General features: G+C 36.7%; 1 protein-coding gene and 1 long non-coding RNA gene across 7 annotated transcripts in view; both read left to right on the top strand.

Annotated features, from left to right (window-relative positions):
- Positions 1–19222, top strand: part of LOC140802059 (ALBINO3-like protein 2, chloroplastic) — a 39637-nt gene extending 20415 nt beyond the window's left edge. For 5 of the 6 annotated variants that reach the window (XM_073157471.1, XM_073157475.1, XM_073157473.1 and 2 more), the window contains 10 exons: positions 7645–7746; positions 12544–12603; positions 12908–12973; positions 16925–16972; positions 17644–17808; positions 17883–17938; positions 18026–18143; positions 18278–18343; positions 18435–18544; positions 18651–19222. In XM_073157471.1, coding sequence (XP_073013572.1) covers positions 7645–7746; positions 12544–12603; positions 12908–12973; positions 16925–16972; positions 17644–17808; positions 17883–17938; positions 18026–18143; positions 18278–18343; positions 18435–18544; positions 18651–18768 — 909 coding nt within the window. In that variant the 3' untranslated portion in view covers positions 18769–19222. The remainder of the gene's footprint in view (positions 1–7644; positions 7747–12543; positions 12604–12907; positions 12974–16924; positions 16973–17643; positions 17809–17882; positions 17939–18025; positions 18144–18277; positions 18344–18434; positions 18545–18650) is intronic. The other variant, XR_012111585.1, reaches the window with a different exon arrangement.
- On the top strand, positions 1438–5306 carry LOC140802031 (uncharacterized). The gene is made up of 2 exons (XR_012111574.1): positions 1438–2689; positions 2853–5306. It is a non-coding gene; the product is annotated as an uncharacterized lncRNA (long non-coding RNA).
- Positions 19223–19897: the final 675 nt, after the last annotated feature.

Raw genomic sequence — 19897 nt, 5'->3', positions numbered from 1 at the left:
GAGAATGTCCACTAATACATCGGATAAGATAAATCATTTGGCATATAACACTAACTGCACTCTACTCCTCACTCACCGACAAGACCTCTAAGGGAGTATTTTGCTCTTCTCGTTCACTTGGATTTTTGGAAAGGAGAAAACAAAGAGAGTCATGAGCTAAAGGCTCAGTGAATAGACTTTACCTCAAATTAGTGAAGCCAAACATAAAATAAAACAAGTACTGGATAATATAAATCAAAAAGAGTATTATGTCATGAATGAGTATATGAATGTTTCTCAATAATACATAATTAAAAAGTAGATAACATGTCATAACTGATAGAAATATATAATTCTCGACAATGAATAAATAGATCTCCATGTCATACTATCATCATAACTCTCTCTCAAATATGACACATGATGCATGCCGACTATGTCATGATGTCAAATGCAATGGTGTATAAATTATGATAATTACTCAATAATCAGGTGAAATTCTCCGTATCACAATCAACACTGACATCTTGGTATACCATCATCACACTAGAGCACTGTGCACAGTCAACACCTAGTACCAGGTCTTAACATCATATCCGAAGGCTCAGAGCATACTTCGTGACCCGCAAGACTATCTCAAATATAATCATACCCTGTCACCCGCTAGGGTATCAACATCCATCCAGACCGGGCACCCATATAGTTGATAGAAAACCTTATGAGGAGGCCAAAACATGCATGTACATAATATATAATATAACTTAATTTGAGAAAGACGTCTAGGGAATAAGACTACTCACCACCACTGCAAATACCAAACAACCACTCGTTCACGTTGCTACGACAACGATCAAGCCTTGATAGCTAAGTCCATAGGGTCTTAAAAAGGGGGGTTGGGATCTGAAATTATTTATAACAAATAATGTTAGTCTTTCTATTCATTAAAATTAATCCGGCTAAAAGATAATTTCTTGTTGTAATTATGTACTCTTCATTTCTATATTTGTTTTGTTATTTATTAACCATAATTATATTATTTAATAGTGTATTTAAAAACATAATTATCTTCCTATTATTCTCTTTAATAATTAAGAAAATAAGAATTAAGTTACTATAAATAATTACGTAAGAATATATGCACATAACCCTAATAATTACTATTACCTACCTAGGATTAAAATACTATTTTATGTTGCAGGTATTTTGCTAAACATGATATAATTAGATTTATTTACTAACTATGATATAATTATATTTAATTCATATAAATTAAATACATTAAATTAACTAAACTAATTGAATAATTAATAACATAAACAAATATAATTAGAAATAAATAATGTGCATATATATATATTTATATTTATATAAACTATACACAGTGCTGGGCCGAGCCCAGCACCACTTGCAGGGTGCAGTCTAAGAGGAAAGAAGGGAAGAAGGAGAAGAAGAAGAAGAAGAAGAAGAAGAAGAAGAAGGAGAAAGCGGGGAAGAGGGTTGGGCCGCAGGGGAGAGGTATGGCCGCTGGTGGCCACTCAGCGGCTGGCCTCTCGCCGGCGGCTCAAACCTCCTGCATCTCGAACGGCAACTGACAAAGAGAAAGAGCAAGAGAGAGAGAGAGAGAGCGAGAGAGAGAGAGAGAGGGAGAGAGAAGAGAGAGAGAGAGAGGAGAGAGAAGGAGAGAGAGAGAGAGAGCTAGAGAGAGGGATAGAGAGAGAGAATGTGGGGAAGAGAGAGACAGAGAGAGATTATTAGAAAGAGGAAAAGCGGGTCATGCGGCGGCGGCGGAGTGGCCGGTGGGCCGGGTCCCACCTCCACGCGTCGCCGCGGCGTGGAGAAGAGTGGCTCGGTGGAGGTGCGTGGCACCCCCACCGTGCCACAACATGCATGGGATGCTGGGCACGAGGCCGGCCACAGCGTGGCCGGTCGCGTCATGCCCAGCATGCATTATTATTATTATTATTATCATTATTATTAATTTTTTTTTTAAAACCCTACTTGGGTTGTTACATGAGTCCTAGTTTTAGATGTAGTGGTACTCAAGGCCTTCAAAAAATTACCTCTATGGGCTAGAGAACTAGATGGAACATACGATGATTGACTTGATGTTTGAAAACTTGCGAACATCTTATAAAGTTGTTTCATTTGTTCAGTATTGAATGCTCCACTTGAATTAGATGTTCCTCCTTGAGGTTTTTCAGTTGAAGCTTGATACCCACGATTCTTTTGCTTCGGCTTCCAATCTGCAGGTTTCCCAAGAATTTCCCAACAAGTATCCTTTCTGTGTCCATTTTTCCAATAGTGATCACACCAAGGACGCCCTTTTTTTATTGTTATTGAAAGGCCCACGAGTAAAATAACCAATTGCTTCAGATCCATTGTCTCAATTTGATCCAGCAGTCCCATTAGAACCACTCGGCCCACACGGACCATTTGGCCCATAAGTGAGAAGAGCTGAGGACTCCTCTTGGTGAACAAGGCCCAGGTTGCAATCTTCCTTCAGCATCATGTGCCACCGCTGCTCTTCACGTGGGACTTCAGCGAACACTTCTCTAGTGGATGGAAGTGGTCGCTGCCCTAAGATTCTCCCTCGCACGTCATCAAGATCACGATTCAGCCCTGCCAAGAACTCAAAAACATGTTCAGTTTCAACCTTTTTTCGATACTTGGTGCAATCGGTGGCTGACTCCCAGGTCTCCTCCATGCTCAGGTTGATCTCTTGCTAGATCGCCGACATCTCCATGAAGAACTCTGTCATTTCCTTCTCTCCCTGCTTCATCCGCCATAGCTGTGTCTTAAGATAAAAAATCTGAGAGTAATTTTTGGCGTCGGAATAAGTATCTCTCACGGCGTCTCTGTGACATCTTTTGCAGTTGGCAGGAAGAAATAGGTCTTCCTTATTTGTGATTTCATGGAGTTCACGAGCCAAGCACTAAGGAGTTCTCGGACCGCCACCTTTGCTACGCTGCCTAGTTCGTTGCTTCAGGTTATTTAATCTCGCCGGTCAGGAAACCAATTTTTCCCTTTCCGTCGATTACAAGCTTGATTGATTGAGCCCATTCTCGATAATTCTTTCCGTTGAGTTTCTCAACGGTTAGCTGGAAGGATGTGTTATCGGTAAATCCTCCGGAATTCATTGCTAGGATCTTCTCTGTCTTGTTATCAGAGGTGATTGCCCCTTGGCTGTCTTCTGTCATTGATGAACAAGGGTAGATTAACCTTGCTCTGATACCATGTAGAAAGAGAAAGGAGAGAAGTTTTAGGTCAATCTTATATCTGTGAAACAATACATTACATGTATATATACAAGTTTGGATGAATGAAAAAAGGAAACAAATAATTTACGTCAATCACCGGTTTATTTTATTCCTGCATGACATCAGGAATAGTATCCCTAAAATTTTGAGATTTTCATATAAATCCATACAAGTTTTAGTTCTAACTCTTAAATGTAACAATCCCATAACAATTAGAACAAAGTTTAAAGTTTACAATCCATTATAAATTGCAAATAGTTTATAGTAAGTAAACAAATAGTTTATAATAAATAAAAAATGACATTAATAAGCCCTTCATTTTATTGTCCAAAGATTATGACCCTGTCAAAAAAAATAAAAGAGAACGTTAATAACTAAGATATAAGATATAAGTAATTCATCAATAAAGTAATCTACATCATAATCTAGCAAAAAACTTTCTACAGCATAATCTACTCATTACTTTGGAATACATTTGCTCTAATTTTTCTCCCTCAAGATTTCTAATCTTTAATGACCAAGATAACCATATGCAAATCAATGAAGATATCTATCAGACTATAAAGATAATAAGTAGAAATAGATATACATATTGCAAGAAAAGAGAGAGATATCAAGGAGAGCAGAATTTAATGCCATTGGAAAGTACTATGCCAAGAAAGAAGTATGAAAATTTACATAAGATGAATCTATAAATATATAGGAAATTTCTCCTTCAATTAGCCAGATACAAGTTTAGGGGAGACAAGCTATTCTAACAGCAAGCAACAAAAAAGACTTCCTTACATCCAGCGCCTTTTCAAAGCAAAATCAGAAGTACTGTAACAGCCAGGTATATGAAAGAACCGTAACAGCTATACAAGGCACCAAGAAAATGTGGAAGTACACTGTCTTGGTACAGGTCAATATTTCATAAGTTCCAATCTAGGATAGTGTCCAGTATGTCAAATGTCTTGAGGAAATAGCTGATACAACTACAATATACTAGGAGAGAACTTAGAATCAGAATATCTGTATTTACTTGCATTATTATGAGACAAACTTATTAAGCATGTTAAAATGAAGGCCTCACTTTTTGGCAGTTGCTAGTCATATGTTGACAAATCCCCATGCAAGTGTTACACACATAATCTACTGCAAACTGCAGACAGTCAACCTAATAAAGACGATTTTCTGTTAAAGGAGGTGTGTTATAAGATTCATATAGACTGCCTGTAATATCTGTATAAACATTCTAGGGTATAATTTATCTTCTAACAAGACTATCCATTCTACCCAGAGGGACTTCTTTTATGGTCTTACAGCAGCACAACATGCTGAGAAAATAATCGGTATTATAAGTCTTTAATGTTAATCATTATCTGGCTAGTATGTGATGGTTGGCAAAGTATTCCTTACATGGGAATATGGCATCTACAATGAAGGTCATGGTAACCAATTTCTACCATTAAATTTTAACCTGATAGAAGAAATGATCACAGGTGGAAGTCAGAGAAATCTCAACTCATGTTCCAATTTCTTATAGCCAAAGGAATATGGTGGAAAAGGGCTGCAAGGCTGATGATGGCGAGGAGGGTATCAAAGGAGAGAATATGTACTCAACAATCCTATATACAGAAAACCTTTTAACTACAGCACCTAACAATTCTAGCATAAATAGTCACATTGCTTACCCAACAATTATACAACCTTCTAAGTGGACAAGATAAGACAATGTCCTGTAACTATGCTTTCCAGTTATGCCCTATTCTTCCCATTTCCAAGACTGATTACCTCAGGAAAATAGTTTGTAATACTGGTGTTGAGTGATACATATTATAAGTACTTTACACAAAGATTACTAACGTAACAGAAAATTAAACAAATTTGACTTATACAATCCTACCTTGCATAGAATCGTTAATGAGTTCCCTGACTTCAGGCACCAACTCTAAAAAATTACGGAAGTTAATGTTGTCGATGACCTTCTTCTGTTAACAAAGAAAGAGGTAGCAAAATTTTGCATGAGAAACTGGCATCCATTGACACAAAAGAAAAATTGCAAATGATGAGAAGAAGAAAGAAGAAGAAGAAGAAGAAGAAGAAGAAGAAGAAGAAGAAAGCAAGATGAACCTTCAGCTTAATGGGGTCAAAAGAAGCAAGTGCACAAAGTCCACCATATGTAGCAACATCTTGTGGTGCTATCTGTTCTGAATAGGCAGCAGATGGCGGCCAGAGAGATTGGAGAAAGAGGAGGCGCTGTGAAATTTTTTTGCCCTTTTGGTGAGATGAAACGGCTACAGCTGTGCTGGAGAGGGGAGAGAATGATAGGGTGAACAATTTAGGTTTTAGACTTTAGTTGTCTTATATATATATATATATATATATATATATTCACGGGTTGACCCGACACGACCCGACCCGACCCTACCTGTATGCTTAAACGGGTCAAATGGGTCAAAACGGGTCAGCCATATAAACCCAAACACGATCTGATTATTAAACGGGTTAGGCGGGTTGACCTATTTACAACCCGAACCCTATTATACTAAACTCAAACTTGATTAAGAGCTGAGTTATCATATCGGATTATTGGGTCAGGTCAGGATTTGGCACCCCTAATTAAAGACTTTATTTGTCGACACAAGAATAATACGAGAATGTTGTACTAAATACTATCAATAATCTTCAAAACTCATCCACTAATAGTAATGTTGCTTGTAACATCTCACATAATCTTCATACAAATAAAAATTTTGTAATTTTTCTATGATATGACATGAATATTGAACATACACGGGAATTAAAGTTGATTTGATGAGGATTGATGAAAATAGAAAAAATTAAATAAAAAGGGCTGCACATACCGTGTCAGTCATCACGACTCAGCACAGGGGTGTACCACTACCTGCACGGCACATGCCAGTCGGCACGGCCATCCTTGGTCTAACTGATGCTTCTGCTCTACTCCCATTTGAAGGCTTTTTAGCCAGAGAAAGCCCATAAATGTGGACACTAGAATCAGCCCTGCTAATGCCCCTGTGGCAAACAGGATATGATAGAAAGTTCAGATGGAATGTGCATATGGCTCATAAAGATTTAAGTGGAATATATTTGCCTTTTGAAGAATTAGATTAGATTGTTTGTATAGAATAATAGATCTTGATACAAGTTACAAGATTTCAGTTTTGACATCAATAACCCTTCTCCTAGTCATATTGGTTGGCTATATCAGGACTTGACTTTCAGGATGTTCTAAACAAGATACAAAATTTTGTGGACCAATAGCTGATATCAACAGTTCAGAAAGGTGCCATGATTAATGCAAAAACCAGCAAGAGAGGAGAGACTTATTATGAAACTAAAACGCTAGTTAGCAACTGTATCTTTTGATGTTAATGTTAGCTATGGTTTCAGAATTTATAAGTTTCGGCTCATGCTAGTAAGATTCCTAATGAACTCTAGATATTGAACCAGTCCAGAACACGGAGAAAAATGATGGCTTTCGTTAGAGGGAGTTAAATTTATCTGAGGTGACGAGTCAGAGCCAAATATGACACAGTCCATATAAGTAATGGTGTGCTGTTAGTTTTCAACCATATTGATTTAGTCTGTTTCACCTGAGTATATGCTATATGATCTGATTGGACAATTTGTAAATAAAACAGACATTCTCATTAAATACTTCACATGTTTTATGTACTATAAGCTTGTTTACTAGAAACAGTGAAAAACTGCTTAAATAGGAGTTATTCCAAGGAATATATTTTCAACTTTTAATGTTAGATTCTGCAAAAGGATCCCTGAAATTTCCTTAACAATTTCAGTTACCGAGCAGGTAAGATGTCTCTAATATGGTTGGAAAAGTAGTGTCGTTGAAATGCTAATGCAGTTAAAGCTTCATTAGTGGTTCGAGTTGCTTAAACTTGAGAACTAAATGTAATCCATACTTTATAAATTTAAAGCTTGTACAGTCATATAGTGCTAATGGTGTGTTTGTGAGTTCAATATTGTTTCCTTTTCTGTTTTCTTATTTTATTCTCGGTATATCATATTCATGGTAATAAGTAATAACAAGGTTGGCTGCAATTTCCCTTCTCACGTTTTCATAACTTTTTGCTGCTCTATTTTTTTTTTCCTTTCCTTTGATTGTTCATGCCAAATGTGGTGCCCAATCTTTCCCGCATCCCTAAGAAACAACATTTTGTTGCTAAATGATAGACATGCATGTTGTGATTACTGAATGAAAAGGTGTAATATTTTTCTGGTTTGGTGTTATTAGTTATTACTTTGTTTATCTTTGTGAAAGGAAACTATTGGATATAAATATCATTTATTTGTATTGATAAACTGTTTCAATGTCTTATGTTAGAGTAGTGTCTTTTTTCTTGATTTTATCTTATAGAGGTTCTGATGAATGAACATGCAGGGAGGCACACTATGGTTTGAAAATTTGACTGACTTTCCAAACGGTATTTTGGGTTCCTTTTTCCCTATATTAATTGCTGGTCTGCATTATGTCAATGTTCAGGTACTTCTCTATGCATCAATTGTGTACTATCCCGTAGCTTTGTTCATTTGGTTGTTATGCAGTTCATCTATACTATAGTATACAATGTTGTTGGAATAGTTAGTACACAATATGATAGAATTTTGCATGAGCATGTACCAAGCATGAATAGATGCCGCGCCACTTGCCATCCGTGCTACAAAACTATAGGCTCCACCATCGGCCAGAGAGAAGAGAGAGAGAGAGCTTTCACTATCGATGATCATCTCGCCATCCATCGCTGTTGTCTCCCTCTCTCTTAGTGCCCTAATGAAGGTTGAAGGCAAGGGTTTTAGAAAGCTGTGACGGGTTTAGACGAAATGATTTGCATTAGGAGGGAAATGATAGATGATAAGGCAAGAGGAGGACGATGACTTCGTAGCAACACTCTCCACCGTTACTCGCCTCCTCTAGCTGTTTTGCTCGATGCTAAAAGGTGAGAGGAGGGGTGTTGTATGACACTCCTTATGCCATGTGTCGATATTGCACCAACACAGTTATCATTAATGTGTACATTGTAGACTGATAGAATTTTTTTTTTAAGTCGTCATTACAAGAGGTTATCAAAATCCAAATGGTAAATTCAAGTTGAAAACACAGAGAAATTTCATTTTTATGGAGAGAGGAAGAGATGGCCATTAGAGAAGAGAAAAGGCTAATGTAGCTAAGGGAGCCTAGCCTTTTAATTTTATTATTCACAACCATTAGTCTATTTGAGTCAATTGGGTGTGTTTTGGCCTTTTGAGTTCAATTTGTTCTAAATTAAGACTTAACTGATACTTGATGTATTTGAGTAATTTTAATATTGGTTAGGATTAGTTTAGGTGTCTGAATTCTAATTGAATCCATTTGACTCAATTTGCTTGAATGTGTTTAATTTGTATAATTGATTCAATTTGGTTTGACTTTAATTTAGGGAAATTTGCATTTAATGCCTTTTTTACACCTCGCATTTCCAATATTTGCAAATCACACCCTATGTTTTACCAAATATTTGTAAAACACACTTGCGGTTAAGTTAACATTGACACTGTTTAGGCAGATGACATAAAAAGAGAATATTCCATCTAGTTTAAACCATTTATCTACTAAAATGCGTAAAATGCGCTTATTTTCTTTTTCTTTTAGGGAAGAAAAATTAGGGGTGTGCATGCTTTCAACTCTCTCTTCTCCATTGTTAATTGGGAAGCTACATCCCATTTGAGATTCTTGCGAAGCTTACTTTTTTATTGGATAAAACCCATGTGTCAATTCTTAGTTTAGGTTCCGTTTGTTTGACATTTTATTGATTAATAATTATTGAAGTTTAGGCTATAGAGGAGAGGATTCTTGATGTGAAGATACTTTAGGTGGGTAGGAGTATTTTGGTAATTTATTTGGAGTAGTTAATTTAATCTAGGAGTTTGGTTACGTTTAGTTAATGCCATGGTTACCGATCATGATCCCGATCTCTCTCTCTCTTTCTCTCTTTCACTCTTTCTTTTCACTGTCCCTTTTTCTCTCTTTCTCTCTGATACGATCTCCACTTGGGCTAAGGTTTGATCTATTCCGTTTTTAGATCTGGACAGGATCTGGCACGGAACTTTGGAAAAGGATTCCAAAAGTTGCAGTCATCGGATCAACATGTGATATGTTATAGCCCTGGAAAAGAGCTTTCCAACCAATCTAATTTTAGGGAAATCAGACGGTAGGATCTCGAGATATCGTTCGAGAAGTAGACGAACGTCAGGGAGTCCGTCTATGGATCCGTGGATAGAGGCACGAGATCCTAGGTGATGATGGATGGTGGTAGACCGGCGGTAATGGGGTGGCACCGGTGAGTGAGTGGTGGTGGAAGGATTATGGATGATGAAAGAGGTTAGGACAAGGTAATAGATAGATTGGAAGAAGGGGGAGGAGAGACTATGGTGAGTGGCCGGTCGAGGGAAGCTAAAAGTGGCGGCACCGGGGAACGAGAGAACGAGAGAGAAGAAGAAGAAGACTAGGGCAAACATCAATTCATTCAATAATCACTCCTTGGTTGCCATCCACACCTTTAGAAGCTAACCAAACAATTCAAAAATGACAATTATTAACCCTAGAAACAGTGGATTTTCGCTGTTCATGTTCGAACGCGCTTGATTGCGTTCGTACACACATTTTGCATTTTCTGCATTTGCGAACCTGATGTAGACGTTCACAAGCGCGTTCGAACGCACCCCACCCGCGTTCGAACGCGACATACAGGAAACCTTTTTTTTTTCCTGAAATAAACACTAAAATAAGAATAAAAGACATCTCTAAAGTGTATCCATGCTTGAGACGACATCGGTGAAGTCCGAATTGTATCACTTTCTTTCACTCTTTGTTCTCACTCTCTTTTTCTCTCTTTTACTCATTCTTTCTCTTTTTCTCTCATTACCATATAACCACTGTTTAGTTAATTTAATTTAAATCAATTTTTAGTTAATTTTTTCTCTTTCTTTTTCTTTCTCTTTTTAATTTAATCTAGGAGTTTGGTTAAATTTAGTTAATGCCATGGTTATCAATCTCGATCCCGATCCGAACTCTCTCTTTCTCTTTCGCTCTTTCTTCTCACTCTTCCTCTTTCTCTTTCTCTTTTGCTCTTTCTTCTCTCTCTCTCTCTTTCACTCTTTCTTCTCTCTCTCTCTTTCTCTCTTTCACTCTTTCTTTCTCTTTTTCTCTCCTTACCATATAACCATTATTTCTCTTATAGAAAGATCTAGCATCTGCGAACTCCGGCAATGCAGATCTAACTCCGACGAACTCTAATTTTTTTTTATTTCTAACCATTGTTTCTCTTTATTTCTCTTTCAGTTCTTTTTTAATTTCTAACCATTGTTTCTCTTTATTTCTCTTTCAATTTTTTTTTAATTTCTTCCACTCTCTCCCTTTTTCTTTTCTTTTCTTCTTATTCTTCTTAACTACACTATGCAAGGATGGCCGTGTAAGTTGCGGATCCGGATCTCTCTCTCTCTCTCTCTCTCTCTCTCTCTCGATCTCTTTCTTCCCCTCCCTCAGCTAGGGCACCCGACGCGAGCTCGGGCGAGCGGCGAAGGCCAGCAACGACGGTGACGGCCAAGGTGGTACATTTTTCTCTCATTTTCTTACGGCACGACCGGTAAGTGCTGCGGCACGTGCCGTCCCTGTGGCACGGCCATCGTTGACACTATGGTTTTTCTTTCTTTTGTTTGGTTTTCTTCCACTCACTCTCTTTCTAATCTTTTTTTTTTCAGTTTTCATTGCACTATAGTTTCTTTATTTTCTTATTTTTGGTAAAGAAAATTTCTAAATTTTTAGAAGTTTTTCTGTATTTTTAAATGAATTTTAGAATTTTACGTAACTAAAAAGTTTGATCCAATCCAGGTGATTGATACGGCCGATCCGGCCGATACATATTATTTTTTTGGAAGACCAATTCCGATCCCAATCCCGATTTTTCGAACCTTGGTTAATGCATCTAAAGACAGAATGTGTTCAACAAAAATTTGGTAAAATGCAATGTGTGATTTACAAATATTAAAAATTTAGAGTTTAACCTGCAAATATGTGAAAAGATAGGGTCTTAAATGCAAAATTTTCCGTTAATTTAATTGGTCAATGGTGCTAGCCAATTATTAATTTAGGTTCCAAGCTTTGGTGTTCCTTCGAGACCTCTCTTTCTTAGGGTTCCATCCACTTCGTTCCTTTTTTGTGGCTCCTTTTTTGTACCTTGTTTTCAAGCACTTCATAGCGAATCCAAGTTGATTCACTCTTGAGTTTTGAAATTTTATGACCTGCATATTACTTCTTAACTAGAAATGGTTTCTTGATATCATGCACCTTCTTTCCTATTTATTCTAAATTTACTGTAAATGAATTGCAGTCTAGTAGATCAAGCCTACTCTTCTATTGGAAATTTAGGATGTAGAAGTTCCTTGAAGGCATGTTTAGTATCATTAGTTGATAAGGGAGCAAAGAAATATTTATTCAATAGTCGTGTTCCATGTATACTAACTAATGTTTTAGTTGGTTGTTGGACATGCTTACTCTGTTATTCACAATCCAAAAGAAGAACGAAGTTTTTATCGATTATAGTTGCTAAATGAAGTTGTAGCCTTGTAAATCAGCTTTCTAATACCAAGTGGTGAGTGAACAAGAGAAAAGTACTGGACAATGGTTTCCAGCTAGTAGGGTTAAAATTCTTTACCCAGTAAAAGGGGGTTTAAATGTGACAGTTTTTTGTATTCCGTATACATTCTGATATGTTGTTACTTTCCATTTAAGTTTTACCACAAAAAAGTCTTAATAATCACTTCTGGTGGATGATTTACATGCCTTTACTAAAAGTGTTAAATGAAATGGCATTTCTATTTCATCAGCCAGAATTATTAAGAGATCTTTAGTCAGTTTATATACTGTCCTCCTTTTTCTCTGAAAATTGCCTACTCATCTAACTCTCTCTGTCCTCCTTTTGGCCTCATATGTATGACAGATACATTAGTTTCCTTTGCAAATTGTATAGTTGATGTTTGATCTAGGTTTTAGTCAACTACTCGTAGGAATACTAATTTGGAGTTCCAGAGTTCTCTGGATCATGCTAGATGTGCATGTGTCTGTTACCTGACTGTTTGCAGTGCAACCCTGCTTTATTTGACAATAAGTTGGCTATGCTTTATATTAGATTCTAGTTTCACATGATCATACTTACACAGCATATTTTAGGTTTTCGCTTTATTGCTGTATTTCCGGTGTTTTATCAAATGTTAAATGACTGATCATGATTACTTCTTCTTGCAGGTTTCTTTCCAGACCGTTCAACTTGAGAATTTGCGAGGAATTTTCGGACTTCTAACAAAAGTGAGTTGGCATAAGACTTCAGATTGTTTATCTGTACTGAGAAATATAAAAACCTTTTCTACAATGCAGATAGTAGCTAATGACTAATCTGCTATAAGGGATATTAATTTCATAGTTTATTGACAAGGATGTTCAGGTGCACAAAGCTTCCACTAATTCAGTGTCTAGGGAGTGCAAGATCTAAATTGTCTTCTGCTCTCGAGCTTCTGAAGTTCACGAGATACTTCAAGTGCTATAATTTACTATATCTAGTAATCATTAAATATTCATGCTAAAAATTAATTGGTTCTTATTCCTAATGCAGTATTACAAGTTATATCTTGACATCCTGGCCATCCCTTTACTTCTTATTGGATTTCATATACCTCAGGTCAGTATATATTCATTTTTCTCCTTTTCTTGCTTAGAGACATTTTCTGCATACCAGGTTATCTTATTTTGGTTGGATACTGTTGGAGCAGTTCAAGCATAACAGCTAAGCTGTTAATTGTTAATTTCCTTGATAAACTAGTATGACTGGTTTACCTGAATGTCTAATCTGATGTTAGCTTTCTTGCTGCAAAATTTAAAAAAAAAAAAGAATGAATGAAAGAAAGGAAGAAAGAAGAAAGAGCGTACTATGATAAATATTTGTTAGTTGATAGTGAACTTTTATATCTCTTCTTATTATTGTAATAAAAGTTTGTCGTACATTTTCTGTGTGGGATCAGTTTGGATCAGTGTGAGGAACACTGTAAATTAACTGACACTTTAAGCTGATGATGGATGAATGTCTATGTTTAAGTTTAATTACATCGTAGGGTTTGATACTATAAAAATCAGAACTTTGTAAAGTTTATTCGCTATTTCATAGTTGTTTCATAACTGAACTCCAAATTAAGAACATATATTCTGAAAAAAATGAATTAAATATATTTTACCACTCTGTACTTATGGCCAAAATTACTTTACTCGTGTATTTTAAAAAGTTTTAAACCAGTTCCTGTATTTATAACTAAAATAGGACCGTTAAATTTTTTGTCAAATTTAACTGAGTATTGCTAAAATGAACCAAATATCCTCTCATGCTTGTTAGGACACAAGTTTTTGAGATAATGTTGCCAAATAACAAAAATAACCATAACGCTCAGTTAAATTTGATAGAAAAATTAATGGTCCCATTTTAGTCATAAGTATATTGATTTATTTGAGACTTTTTGAAGTATATAGGTAAAACAATTTTGAGTATAAGTACAAGAACTGATTTGAAACTTTTTGAAATATATAGAAATAAATTAATTTTAAGCATAAAACATAGAGGTAAAATGCATTTAACCTAAAAAGAAAATTCTATTCACTTTACTTTTGAGCGAGCCTTTCTTATACCTACAAAATTTGAGGTCTAATCTTCAAATTATGTAAAGGTTATTTAAAGCAGAAGTTATATTTCCTGTTATATCTAAAATGAACAAATATGATTGTCTTTCCTAGTAAAGATACATTTGTCATGACCCGAAATAGGAATCATGACCGGCCATGCATCTCAATATGCTTGAGATATACGAAGCCTTAATAATAACTTTCTACCAATACGATGGCAATTAAATAAATAAAATGAATATCTGCTTTATTAAAATTTAGGACTAATTGCAATAAAAATAAAACAATGTTATTGTTTTTGAGTCTCTAACGAAATAAATAAAATCTTCTAATCTAAAGCATAAAATCCAAAAGAGCGGAAGAGTAAATAGGTTAATCCTAAGTGGAGATGGAGTACGGGTACATCTCGCTTAGTCGCCCCGCTGACTATTACCTGAGATAGATAAATAAATACAAAAAAAAAAGAATCCATGAGCCAACAACTATAGCTCAGTGAGTGGAATCCACTCGAAAACCAATAAATTTTAAATTATATTAATGCTGAATAAAATTAAACTAAAAGCAACAATATCCATAACAATATGCAATAGGCATGCTCTTTAAATAATAACAATGATAACAATAGAGAGAATCACAACTTGTAATCTTGCACGGTTTCAACATATAAACATCTTTTCAATATTTATACAGTCAAATATCTCAATGGGTCTAAACCCTGTAGATCCACGTCAACTAGAAATCACATCGAGATGACGCTTGGGATTTTTCTTCATAGTTGATCCGGTTAGGGTCATCAGATGGTATCACTATGTGATCAACACATTCTGTCTTTTCCACTAACCGTTGAGAGAAGTTAGAGTCACCTAGGAATTTCTCATTCATCCTTGGACTGTTTCCTAACCTCGCCAGAGTCACCTAAGAAAGTCATCGCAGTGATCTGACTTAGGACTTTCTCCTGGACTTCCAGATAGACTTGAGTCACCACGAAAAATCGCAAGCGATTTATACCGGGACTGTTCTCAAAATCATACCAATACTAGTCTCGTTTTTCTTTTCACAATTTTTAATATTTGCACAAAGTATGGTGATGCACTGAGTTTGATGATTAAATGCACACAGAAAAATGTAACAATTAAATTTGCACGTACGGATGAAAATAATAATTTCGCACACAGAAAATTTACATTGTCCGACAAAGGTACAAAATATAACAAAATAAATGTGAGTAAACCAACTCACTTGAGTCTAGGCAAGACAGCTGAATCTCAAATTCCTAGCTCACGTGCTAAAAATCACCACCTTTAATAATAACAATAATATTTTTAATTAAAAAAATATATAAAAAAATTCCAACAATTTAACTAAAAAAATTTAATAATTTGGCCCAAAATAAGCCCAAATCAGTTGGGCTGGGCTGCAATTGGCTCGCAGCCCAACCAACCCACACTTAAATGGATTGGGCCTAAGGCCCAATCCAATTAACTCATGGAACCGGGTCGGGTTCCTTGGATTTGGATCCAACCCGACCTGAATCCAATCACTTGATGGGAGAAGGCCAGACTCGGAACCTGAGTCTGTCTTCTCCAAGTCGGAGAGAGAGAGAGAGAGAGAGAGAGAAAGGAAAAGAGAGAGGAAAAGAAAAAGAGGAAGACGCTGACGGCCATCGCGGCGATGGTTTGCCGGCCGCACCCTTAGCTCCCCAACACCCACACGGTGCCGCCATCCTCGCGAGGTGGAGGAGAACCTAATGAAAATAATAATTTCGCACACAAAAAATTTACATGGTGCGACAAAGGTACGAAATATAACAAAATAAATATGTGAGTAAACTCACTTACCCGAGTCTAGGCAAGACAGCTGAATCTCAAATCCCTAGCTCACGTGCTAAAAATCACCACCTTTTAATAATAACAATAATATTTTTAATTAAAAAAAATATATAAAAAAATTCCTATAATTTAACTAAAAAAAATTAATAAATTTGGGCTAAAATAAGCCCAAATCAGTTGGGCTGGGTTGCAATTGGCCCGCAACCCAACCGACCCACACTTAAATGGATTGGGCCCAAGGCCCAATCCAATTAACTCATGGAACCAGGTCGGGTTCCTTGGATCCGGATCCAACCCGACCCGAATCCAATCACTTGATGGGAGAAGGCCAGACTCCAAGCTAGAGAGAGAGAGAGAGAGAGAGAGAGAGAAAGAGAAAGGAAAAGAGAGAGAGAGGAAAAGAAAAAGAGGACGACGGCGGCCACCGCAGTGACGGTTCGCTGGCCACATCCTCAGTTCCCCAACACCCACACGATGCCGCCGTCCTCGCGAGGTGGAGAACCCACGAACGGCGATCGATCCCAAGGTCGACGGCGACCGGAGCCACGAGGGCTCCAACGGTGAACGCCCACGGCACGAGGCCAACGGCAAGACGTTTTCAAGATGGCTGGCAGCGACTCGAAGCCGCCGGCCGGCCTAATTTGCCGGTGAAGCCGAAGAACCCCCAAATTTAGGTATTTTCATTTTACTTTAATAAACTGAAATTAATTTTGAGGGGTGGGAGAGGGCTTACCAAGGAGTCACATGGTGGTCTCCGTTGGCTCCGGTGGCGCTCCGCAAGGCCGATTCCACGGTGTGGAAGAAGAAGGCAAAAGAGTAGAGGAAGAAGAGAGAGAAGAGACTAAGGTGGTTAAGCAGAGAGAGAGAGAGAGATTAAGGTTTTTAATTTATAAATTAAAGATTCCAAATCTGAATTAGATTCGACGAGATCTTCCGCTGGCTTTGTCGCATGCTGGAGAGGGAGAGGGGAGGGGCTGTACGTGCAGAGCACGTGCACCCTCCTCTCTCAACCCCTGATCATCATTTTTTTTTTTTTCTTCTTCTTCTTCTGGTTCTTACAACATTAGTATAATTCCAGATATACATAGTCTATATGTGAGAGATTATTCTTATACACTTTCTTCATTTTGCAGGGTTCTTTAGTCTACTGGGTCACTAACAGCTCATTTACTTTACTTCAGGTTTGATGAATAAATCTCTCCCAATCATTCGTAAATTCCTCGTTGTACTAAAATGTTACAAGTTACTGTAATGGCTATGCCAAATCAGATTCCAAAGGGGAATTTTCCTGATTTAGTTACACTAGTTCCATTTAATTAGACTATAACTGTGGATTAAGAAGATTCACTCAATCACCTGAATCTTGTACAATTTGGCAGGTTGCTCAGTTCAGGCAAAGAAAACATTCTTCAGGGTCTTTCAGAACTAGAACTGGTCAAATCTCAATAATCATGTTAGATGTTGTAGTGACAAAATATTTAGCAGAATCAAGTAAAAGATGAGATAAGGCAACAGAAGAGCAGGTAGTACTGGATACTCATATAACCTGGTCAGATCTAGCTGAGGCGCCAGGATTTAGGTCACCTCACAAAGACATTTCTTGATGAATGAAACTAGGTTATTGAACTTCTCCTTCAACGACATTTTATATTTCTGTAAAGAGAGAGGATAGTCTTCTAGTTAAGGTGCTGATAAATTATTCTCTCCTGAACATGTGGATGGTCCATTGCTTTGTTTGTATTAGACTCTATGCTGTGAGTCCAATAGTTTATCTTTTTATTTTGTATTATGGAAGTCATCATACAGATTTATCTCAGCAGATAATCATTTTATGAAGCATTAAATGATGCAGCAATTAGCCCTCAGGAATGCACATGTTCGTGTGAAGTTGGAACTTCCAGATATGAAAGTCCGAGGGAAGAAAATGATTTCTCAAGAGGGCATTCTTCCTCAGAGTCATAATACTGTGGAGAATGAAATCTCTGCAGAAACTCTTTCTGCAGAGAACCTTCTTGATGTGAGTACATATTAGATACCTGCATCTCTTTTGTGTTGTGTGGCATCTAAAAAATTTATATTGGATATTTACAGCTTGCTATAGAAGACATGAAGACAGGAGAGGAAGTTAGAGCCCTTTCGTTGCTGGGGTAGTTAGTTTTATTTTATAGTATTTTGTAGTCCTGTCAATTGATTTGACATTATCCTTGCTCTTAATCTAACAAGAACTTTCTCAGATTAGCAATTGAGAAAGATCCTGATCTGGTAAGGGCATTGGTTGCTATGGGGCAGATCCTGTGCTCAAAGCAGAACTATGTTGAAGCAGCTGAATATTTTGAACGTGCAATATTGCAGGTCTGCTTGCTTTACTGTCGATGCAGCTCTTATGCCAGAATTTTTTCTATACTATTCTAAACTAGAAATTCTAATTGTGGTTATGATGCCTGATTCTTGTTTAGAATGACTTATGCGTTTTTGTTGGTTAGCAGTTTCAAGAGGATGATCCTCTTCTTGTGTTTGCATGTTTTGGCGCAGGTGTATCACATGTTTTGCAGGTAATCTAATGCAAGAATTGCATTTCGATTTTGAGTTTTGGATCACTGGAATCAAACTGTAAAGGATACTAAAATGTTGTAGAAAATGCAGGGAGATATTCAGGAGGGAGTCAAGCACCTGAAGAGAATAGCTGAGATGAAGGAACCCGAGAGTCCTATGAACAAGGCCTGCTACTATCAAGGATTGGTTTTGTTAGGAAGGTATAGCAGCCCAGTAGAATTATTTCTAATCTGTCAAATTCTATTTCTTTTCTATGTTCTTTTGATTATTCTACTAGTTTCATCTGATTGATCCTGTGACATACAGCACTTTGTTTCAACAAGGTGAGAAATCTGAAGCTGTTAAGTACCTGCGGATAGCTGCAACTTATGATCCTGGTGTTAATGCATATATAAGGGAATGTGAAGAGGAACTAAAAAATTAGCAGAATTTATGAATCATTTGTAATGGTTGCATGGATCCTATATGGTTAACATCTTTTATCTTCATTGGCTGAGTGCGCCCGGAGATAGAATGATCCTGCATCGTTGCTATACCTTACAGTGTCTAACTGCTCCACAATTTAACAGCTCTCACATTTGAGCATCGCCAATGTAAGAGGGAAAGATAAGGCAAGAGAAAAGAACATGGAAAATCAGAACCAGTCGATCTACATTTGATGGCTATTTCTTGGAGCTTCATTTGTTTGCTCTTACATGCGGCTCATGATGCATATTACAAGTGCTGAAGCATTGTAAGAAATTTTGTCTATTCTTTTGGAGATGCAATTTGCATAAACTGTATCATGTACAATAAAGGACTAACAATGGTCTTATTGAATAATACTAAAAATTTATCAATCATAATACATGGTCATCAATTGGTCATATTTACCTGCACAGTTTGTCATCCATAAAATATATTTGAAATTTGTATTAGTAGAAAATGCTAGCAGTCGCAGGTCCAATAAGCGATACTGGGTCAGTTTCAACCAATTGATCAACATTATCATGTCGAACCATCCTGACTCAATTGTCAGCAACATTGTTTGTTGGCCAGTATACAAATGTGTTGTTGGAAGGCATCGCCATACTAGTTTATACTAGTATAAGGTATTATGGTGTTTAGTTGTAAACTAATAAAGTTTGTAATATAGTGTCTAATATTGATCAATATTTTTTTCTCTTTAAAGAAGTAATTATACTTGATGTGACATAAATTTCAAGTTAGACAAAGATTCTTGTGAATTTTCCAAAAGAAATTCGCTGGCCTTTATTACAAAGATTCACAAGAATAACACATCCTTGCAAAATTTCTACAAAGAATTTGTTACCAGTAAAATCTTTCAGCAAATTAGTTTGTTACAACTAATTGTTCCCAACATTTAAAGTGTCACAAATGTCTCTTTATAACAAGTGCGACAACATTAAAAACATCATAAAACTATATAAATTGGCATATAAGCTATCTTAAGGTAATCAATAAGAATACAAATGAGCAACTGAAAGTAATCACAGAAATAGCTCATGGGTCGAGGAAAAGTGCTTGGGTGCCCACAACCAATTCATTGCTTG

Source organism: Typha latifolia, chromosome 15, assembly GCF_019914945.1.
Source record: "Typha latifolia isolate L0001 chromosome 15, TyphaL0001v2, whole genome shotgun sequence".
Lineage (NCBI taxonomy): Eukaryota > Viridiplantae > Streptophyta > Magnoliopsida > Poales > Typhaceae > Typha > Typha latifolia.
Note: the sequence above shows the minus strand (reverse complement) of the source record. Positions and strands in the feature narration are given on the sequence as shown.